The sequence below is a fragment of the Arvicola amphibius genome, chromosome 8 (assembly GCF_903992535.2).
Source record: "Arvicola amphibius chromosome 8, mArvAmp1.2, whole genome shotgun sequence".
In the NCBI taxonomy this organism is placed as follows: Eukaryota; Metazoa; Chordata; class Mammalia; order Rodentia; family Cricetidae; genus Arvicola; species Arvicola amphibius.
Genome location: NC_052054.1, coordinates 45,737,895 through 45,746,679, shown reverse-complemented (window position 1 = coordinate 45,746,679; position 8,785 = coordinate 45,737,895). Strand labels below are relative to the sequence as shown.

The following is an 8,785-nucleotide window of genomic DNA, read 5'->3' as shown; positions in this document are numbered from 1 at the left end:
ATCGCCCGAGGGGCGGAGTCTCCGTGAGCCGCCCGGCTCCCGGCGAGCCTGCGCGCCAGGTGAACTTTTGATTTCCGTGTTCACGTGGATCGGGGCAGGTGGTGCGGAGCGGGGAAGGCGGGGGACGGGAAGAAACTGGGCGCTCCTCTTGAGCGCAGGCGGGTGGCTCCAGGGGTCACTACGAGGAAGGGGCGGGCGGGGCTGGGCTGGGCGGAGCAGACACGCCCTCTCGCGGGCGCGGGCCGCCCTGAGGGATCGGTGCAGGGTGCCCGCGCCGCGCCGGGCCGCGGAGGAGCTGCCCCAAGAGGGCAGCGGTGGCGTGGGGACGGGCCGGGAGGCCGATCCTGCGGGTCTGGAGCCCGGCAAGGCCATGGGGACCGGGGCCGGTCGGCCGGGCGTCCTGGCGCTGCTGTTCGCCGTGTGCGCTCCGCTCCGGTTGCAGGCGGAGGAGCTGGGTAAGTGACTGCGGGGCCCGGGCTCCGGGAGCGCGATGGGCCTCCCGGGAGCTTGCGGCGGGGCGGGCGGTCTCCGCCAGGCCGGGGATGGGTTGAAGTCAGAGAGCGAGTGCATTCCGGATCTCGCCCCCAAAACTCCTTCCTTCCCCCCCCTACAAACGAGCGCGGCAGGTTGGCGCCTGTTCCTCGGCTGCCTGTGCGGTGTCCCCGCTCGGCCACTTAGTTCCCAGACTTCCCGACCCTGGCGGCGGGTGTGAGTGGCCTGGCTCCGGGTGAGCGCCCCGCCGGCTCCCGGTCACTGCCTGCAGTGGGGGTGCTTCTGCTGGGCTGGCCGGGAGCAGGCTGCAGACGGGGACCCCACAGCCTCACGCGTGTCCTGCTAGAGACCCGAGTTGGAACCTTGCGGCTCTGGTGCCAAGAGGGTGTCTGAGGGAGTCGACGCCGGCCCAGCCTGCTTTTCCTCGGTAGCTTCCAACGCCACCAGATTTACTCTCAGTTCACCAGATTAAAGCTGGAATCTGGTTTCCCAGCCCTACGTGGCTCTGCTTCATTAATCTGCGTTAATCAGTTTTCCTTGGATAGGAAGGGCCAGCTTTCTGCTGTTCTTTTTTTCTTTTTTCTTTTAGTTTTTGTTTCTCTCCTCTTCTGCCTTTGCTTCTCCGTAACTGGAGTTAATTAAAGGCAGTGAGTTTATTCAGCATGCTTGGACCCCACCCCCACCCCCGCCCCCGCCCCCGCCGTGCTTTCTGGTGAAACGTTAAACCCAACGCTGGAATTTTTTCATTGAAAAATGTATTCGTTCACCCCTAGACATTCAGCATAGTATTAAAAACACACAAAACATGTGACGTTGCTTTCGTTTAGTTACTGTAGCACAATCTAACGTATGTTAAATTTGCAATATATAAGGTCTTCTGAATACTCTATAAGCGTACTTTTTTTTTCTTTTTTGCGGTGCTGGGAACCCCTATGCAAGGCAAGCCTTTCACCAACCGAACTATATTCCAGCCCCTGAATGTTTTAAATATTGAAAACACTTTTTCAAAGTTCATGTTTGAAAATGTAACATTTTACATTTATTTGGTGTGGGTTTTTTCTTAAAAAACTTATTTATAATTGTGTTTACTGGTATCTGTGTTGGGATATATGTGTGTGAGTGCAGATGCCAATGAGGCCAGAAGTGTCTGCAATCTTAGACCTGGAATTACAGGCAGACTTGAGCCCCTGGGTATAGGTGCTGGGAACCAGGCTTGAGTCTGTTGCAAGAGGAGTATGTCCTCATGCGCGCTAAAATATCTCTGCAGCACCATTTTAAAATTTTCTAATTAATTTATTGTTACTGTTATTATTTACTGTTTTGAGACAGGGCTTTATTTTTGTACCTCAAGCTTTCCTGAAGACCTTTACGTACTACAGACTACTCTTGAATTCATGACAAGACTCGAGTACATATGAATGTAGGAACCCTCTAAGGCCAGAGGCCCAGATCTCCTGTGGCTGGAGTTGTGACCAGCTGATGTGGGTGCTGGAAACTGAACTTGGGTACTTGGCAAGAGCTATATGCTCTCTCATAACTGCTGCAGCCCATTCATTTCTTTCTTTCTGTTTTCCTTTCTTCCTTTCTTACTTTTTGTTTGTTTGAGACAGGGTCTTTTGTAAACTTCCTGCTTCAAACTCACTGTTTAGCCCGAATTTCTGATCCTTGGATCCTTCTTCTCCAGCCTCCAGAGCTGGGGTTGCAGTGGTGAAAAGGCACCTAACTCAGTAAGTCTGTGAGCCCGCCTCACAGCGTGTCCTCCACAGCAAAGTACTTGCCTGGGCTAAGTGAGCACTTTACAAGTTCAGATTCTTACCTAGTGTCGAATTTTAGACATTGTTGCCATTGACTGATGGAAGAAAGATGCTGTCATCAGGGTTATTGTAGAACAGCTTGTATATTTAGGATTTTAAAATAAATGAGTACCACGGAGGTGTGGAGGTGTGCTGAGGCACTTTGGAAACAGGCAGGAGGATTGCCTCCAGTTCAAGGCTAGCCTGAAATACATAGCACATACCAGGCCAGCCAGGGCTGCATTGCAGGACTGTGTCAAAATAATAGGTGGATGGATGGATGGATAATTAAATAAATACACAGATAAATGAATGAATGAATGAATGAATGAATGAATGTGAGTATTCACACACAAAAGGTAAAACTTAGGTTTGGGATATTTACTGAAAAGGATCTAGGTAGGAATTCCATGATAAATATTTTTTTTTTTTTCTTTTCTAACACTAATTTTTTTTTTTTTTTGGTCTGTGTACTGGGTATACACATATATGGAGATAAAAGGACAATTTGCAGGAGTCCTTCCACCACATGGATTCCGGGGATGAAACTCAGGTCCTCAAGTTTATCAGCAAAGACTTTCGTGTCTCACTAGCCCTGTTTTGTTTGTTTGTTTGTTTGTTTGTGGCAAGGTCTCACTCCACATCCCAGAATGGCCCATTCTAGCCTCAGACTTGCTGCATAACCAAGAGTGATCTTCCACTCCTAATCCTCTTGCTCCTGGCTCCCTATTGCTGGGAGCCTGTATCACTACACTGGCTTCTATAAGTTTTAAGACAGTTCTCAAACACGTGTGGTCTTCCAGACTCCTTAGTGGGACAGGTTTCAAGTGTCCATAAATGTAAGCATCCATCCTGACTTTAGGTCTAGAGATTTCTTCTGGGCTCTTAGTTTATAAGGTCAGATAGTGTCAGGGATGAAACCAGTCAGCTTTATTTATTTGTTCTGTTTTGTTTGCTTGTTTGTTTGTTTTTGATACAGAGTCTGACTCTGGCCCAGGCTTGTCCTTATAGCTCAGGCTGGCCTCAGACTGGTGATCCTTCTGCCTCAGACTCCCAGGTGCTAGCATTATAGGCATGTTTCCACCTAAATTATTTATGATGCTAGACAATGATACTATTTGAATTCTCGTTTGAGGGCCCGGTGGCCTTATGAGGCTGCAGTGATTTTTTGCTGTGACTGCTGTGTACCTGGCCGGTGCCTTTACTCCTCCTCTTCTCCTGACCTGTCCTTCCCCAGGGTGCTTGCCCAGCACTGTTTCCTCTTTTGCTTGCTTCACCCTTCCTGGGTTCCGTATTTCCATGAACTTTTCACACGGTTTTTTAGTTTTTAATAGTATGGCATACAGCTCGCTCATTTGTATTGATTCTGTTTGTATCAATCTGTATACTTGGATTTGGTCCAGCCTTATTACCTTGATAATAGTTCTGTAGACTAGAATGCCCTTAATTCTTTTTAAGGTATTCTCTACTTTGACGACAATTTCATGCAAGAATGTAATGTGTTTAGATGATTTTTTTGCCCCCCTTGCCCTTTCTTATTCTTCTCCCACTACCTCTGATCCCCTTCTTCTTCCCAACCAGTCCTCTTCTTACTATCTCGACTGTTTGTTTTAATTCACTGAGTTAATTCCTTAGGGTTGCTTGCATAAGCATGGTTGTGGGGTTTTCTGGAGATGGGTAATTTACCAGCGGCTCCTGAAGAAAAGTGACTTCTTTTTCCCAGTCAGCCACCTGCCCATCCTTCCTCAACCAGGGGTGGAGCCTGTCTCTCTGTTACCCATCACAGAATGTTTACTGGCATTCTGTGCAGGTCTTCCGCAGGGTGGCCACAGTGGCTGTGAGTTCGGAGTATAAACACTCTTGTAGTCCACAAGACTGTATTTCCCCATCCTCTGGCCCTTCCATTCCAGAATGCCCTTGGCTGTTGTGGTGGAATCTAAAAATCCCAGTTCTCTTTTCACCAAAGTATGTGCATATGGGGAATACAGATTTTCTCCTGATGATTTAAATATCAACGAAATGGAAACAAACAGTGGATACTTTGAAGAGCAACTCCTGGACACTTACAAATTCCTTTCAAAACCACTTCCCAACTCTTGGCGTATTGCTGTTTGAAGGTCTAATCTTCATCACTAATTTATATTTGGGTAGACCTGCTGGCATTTGATGTTTTAGGTAAGTGACTTTTTAAAAGAGTAAGCACAAGTTTATTCTGGCACCTTCTGCATCAGTGTTCCTTCGTGCAGACCTTCCCAGATCTTCCCTGTCCAGGGGACAGTGAGGCATAGCCAGCCCTGCAGGCTAAGTTCCCCATCCCTGGCATCCTAGCCTCCAGCATCTGACAGAGACACTCAACGAATATTTCTGAGTTGGACTGAACAATCTCCTTGTGTGTTAGGAGATGCTTTCAAACCATTTCCTAATTAGTGGGAAGAGAGTGCTAGACACCTTAATGAGGTTCTTTATGTAGGTTCACCGGCTGCTTCCACTCATTAATTGTGTTTACCAAGCCCAGCTCTCTTGACATGCTTCTGTGTGTGAGGACACCTCCTTCACATGTCAGCACAGCAGAGAGGGGAATGTGCCCCTAGAACTATCCACCCAAAGCTCTTGGCTCTGGTGAAGTGAATGATCTGTAGTTTTCAGAACCATTGTTGTACCTCGTATCTGGGGACAAAAAGAGGCCGTGTCAAGGAATCAGCCACCAAATCAAAGGGTGTCCTTCTAGCAGGACTTGAGCTCTGACTAAGGTTTCACACGGTTTCCTAAATTCTTCATAATTTGAATCCTTTAACTTTGTGATATAAAACAGGTTTGAAAATCATGAAAAACTTACTTTGAAAGTAAGACCTGTATTGCCTTTGAGAAATTATGGGGTGTATTCTGTTTGGGGGTGTCTGTTGTTATTGTTTGTTTTGTGACCCTGGAAGGTCTTGAGCTCTCGATGACCATAAACTCCTGATTACCTGTCTGTATCTTGCTAATTCTGGGATTAGAGGCATGTATAACCAAGGCTGGTTGTTGTTGTTGTTGTTGTTGGTGGTGGTGGTGGTGGTGGTGGTGTGTGTGTGTGTGTGTGTGTGTGTGTAGTGTGTTTGCTTTTTATGTATTGTTTTGTTATGAAACAAGGTCTCACTCTGTAAACCCTGGCTTGCCTATAACTCCCTGTGTAGACCAGGTACTGGGATTACAAACATTGTGCCACCACACCCAGCCCTTTTATGTTTCTAAGATGGATAGAGAAATTAATTAATTGTAGATGTTTTAATCATCTTAAGGTAGGAACAACAATGAAACCTTCAGAGAAGCGCACCTTGTAGAGCTTTGGACTACTTCCTGTCTACACCCTAAAGCTTTAATTCAGATGGTGTGAGGCCACTATGCCCTTGTTGGAAGAACTGGTTGCTTTCTCTACCTATAGACTTTGCATTTGGCACACAGTCAGGGCGCAGGGCTCATCGGCTGCTTTACTCTGTTCCTGTCTGCACGGTTAACGTGACAGTTCACCAGACGTTCTCATTCTTCCTCTCCTGCTGGCTCTAACTCATTCTCCACTCTCTATCCCTCTACTCTGGCCTGTCTGGGTTCACCAGTTGACTTTTCCTGCTTTGCCAAGATGGCAGCCCCTTCTGCCTCAGAGCCTTTGCGTGTGCTATTCTCTGTGCCTGCAGCCTTGCCTGTCCACAGGGCTCACTCCTGCCTGTTTAGATGTTCCCATCAGAGTGGACTCTCTCACCCATAGGAAGCCCTCTCCCATTCCTGGAGCCCCACGTTCCCCCTCCCTCCTTTGTGTTTTCTTTAGAGCCCTCTTCCAGCAGAGCATACCATTTACATCTGTGTTTGTCTCTCCTCCTACTAGACTGTAAGGTCTGGGAGGAGGTTGTGTCTTGAACGGTACCTGATGCACACAGTAGGGCTACGTCCTCACAGGGCTGAGAAGGCAGTGGAAACACATGCCCACCTCTTGCTAAGGCCCAGATCTTAATGGTCGAGAATCAAAACCTGGACACAGCAAAACAATGAGATTGCCTACCCAGTTGTTGTTAGTAAGGGAACAGTCTGCGAGTGTGGGTTTGCTAGAACTCAGGCTGGTAAAATGTGTTTGCCACCAGACCTGACAACCTGAGGTTTGATCCTTGGGACCCACATATTGGAAGGAAAGAGCTAGCTCTTCCAGGTTGTTCTCTGGCTTCCACATGTACAACGAGACAAGCTTGACCTGCCCTCCCCATGTGTATACACAAAAATAAATAAACGTGAGAGTACAGCTTGCCCTAGTGTGTGAGATGCCTGGTACTGAGCGCGAAAGGATAAATATTGTGAGAAATCAGAAAGATTTTTACAGACTAGACTATGAAGTAATTTCTACGTTGGACGACTCATGGTAATGTCACCTTCCAGATGTTAATTCCATTCTTCGGATACATAAAAAATATATAGTTGCTTGTCTTGTGTGACTGGGGCCATTTATTTGATGAGAAAGAAGGAAAACCATGTGGTTTTTTTAAATCAGCCTAGAAATGAAGTTGAACCTGTGAGCCCCGGTACACTGAATCCAGAACCAAGCCAGACTGGTAGGGTTTTGGTTTGTTGTTGTTGTTTGGCTTTCTTTCGTTTTTTATTTGTTTTATTTTTTGGTTTCTTTGGTGGGGGTGGAGTAGAGATTGAAGAGGAGGGTTGTTGGAGGGTTGAGGGTGGGCTGGAGGGGTCTCTTAGATCCATGAGTCCAAGCCTGATTATTTCCACCACTAGTACCTGGTACAGGGTTTGGCAGATAAGGACTCCGGATGACTGTTCCCTGAGTCAGCGCCTGGCTGGGGAAGCTGCTCTGCCTCAGCTGAGGGCAGGAAGAGAGGGGAAGGGTAAAATTCACAAGGGTATTTCCATAGCATCTGTTTATAGGACTCTTGTACATACAGCTTTGAAAACACTGTTCACCACCACCTCCAAAGCAAACAGGAGAGAATGAACTTGAAAGAGGAAGATTTTCTTTGGCTCGAGGTTTTAAAGGTTTCAGCCTAAGGTTAATCCACTGGGTTGTTCCTAGGCTGGTAGCAAGGCCGAGCTCAGGAGCCTGTGGGAGCATAGACCTGCTTACCTCATAAAGTTCCTGTCATTGCCAGTAGGTTGTTGATCTATGCATTCTTCCATGCATTAATCCATTGGCGAGGCCAGAGCCCTCCTTTTAGCCACCTCCAGTCCCACAGCCCGGGGACCAAGCCTTCAACAGCCAGCTGTGGTAGACAGTGCAGATACACGATACAACCGCCATGTCTGTATTTGGCCATTCTGAGGTTTCAGAGACCCTTTATGCAACCGCAGGAGAGCTGCTGTAAACTCGGCTCTTGCCGCCCTGGGAAGAGGACGGGCGAGCTAGCGGCTCCCCTAAGATCCACATATCCCCTAAGATCTCACATTTAGGGCAGCAGGCCTCTTTTACCTCAGGTCATCTGAAATAACTAGGAACTAGTGACATTAGCACTGAATTAAGCCAAGTCATGCATGTGCATTGTCTAGTGTGTGGTTTTCGCTAAATATTAGATAGAAACAATGAGAATACATTAAACTATATGTAAGAATATATGTAAACTATAAAGACCAATAAAATTTATACAGTCTGCTATTTTTTTTTCCTCAGATAGACCTCATGTATGTCAGGCTGGCCTCATTGTCCTGTAGCCATGGGCGACTTTGACTTTAACGCCAGTCCTCTTGCTTCTACCTCAGTGCCAGGATTACAGTCATTGTCTCCAGGCTGATCCTTTTTTATTTTTTTGAAATTTAGAGTCTAGGGCTGGAGAGATGGCTCAGAGGTTAAAAGTATTGGCTGCTCTTCCAGAGGTTCTGAGTTCAATTTCCAGCCACCGCATGGTGGCTTACAACCATCTACAGTGAGATCTGTGGCCCACTTCTGGCATGCAAGCAGAACACTGTCTACATAACAAACAACAAATGCAAGAAAGAAAGAAAGAAAGAAAGAAAGAAAGAAAGAAAGAAAGAGGGTCTGCTAGCCCTTGTCGGCCTGCAGTGATTTTTTTTTCTGCCTCCTCAGTGCTGAAATCTCAGGCGGGCACCACTACAACCTCCTGTATTCTGATGTAACTTTTCTTTTTTTAATCTAACTCAATTACAATAATTTCGAGAACTATTAAAGGAACTGAGATTTAGAGAGATGGAGTCCTTTATCTTGGGTCTATGCACTTTGTGTGTGTAAATTAGGATACAGGGACACGGTTTACAATCCCAAATGCCTTCATGTGGTCCTACTCACACAAGGAAGCCATTGTATGCTCATGCCCAGGGGAGAACTGCTTAAAGAAATTTTGGAGGAACATGATGCCAGAGGGTAGTTTATGCACCGAAGCTTTAAATGAAAGGTCGTTGTTTTCTCTTAGGGATAATCACATTTGACTATTGAAAATCCTAATTAATAGCTAACCATTTGCCTCTCTGCCACTGTGATAAATTCAAAGTTCAGAATACACAAAGGCCATGCAGTT

General features: G+C 46.7%; 1 protein-coding gene across 1 annotated transcript in view; it reads left to right on the top strand.

Moving 5' to 3' along the window:
• The first annotated feature begins 250 nt into the window (after window positions 1-250).
• Dcbld1 (discoidin, CUB and LCCL domain containing 1) overlaps window positions 251-8,785 on the top strand; it is an 80,065-nt gene continuing 71,530 nt past the window's right edge. The window contains exon 1 of the mRNA XM_038340255.1: window positions 251-455. Within this exon, the coding sequence (XP_038196183.1) occupies window positions 371-455 (85 nt within the window). The 5' untranslated portion in view covers window positions 251-370. The remainder of the gene's footprint in view (window positions 456-8,785) is intronic.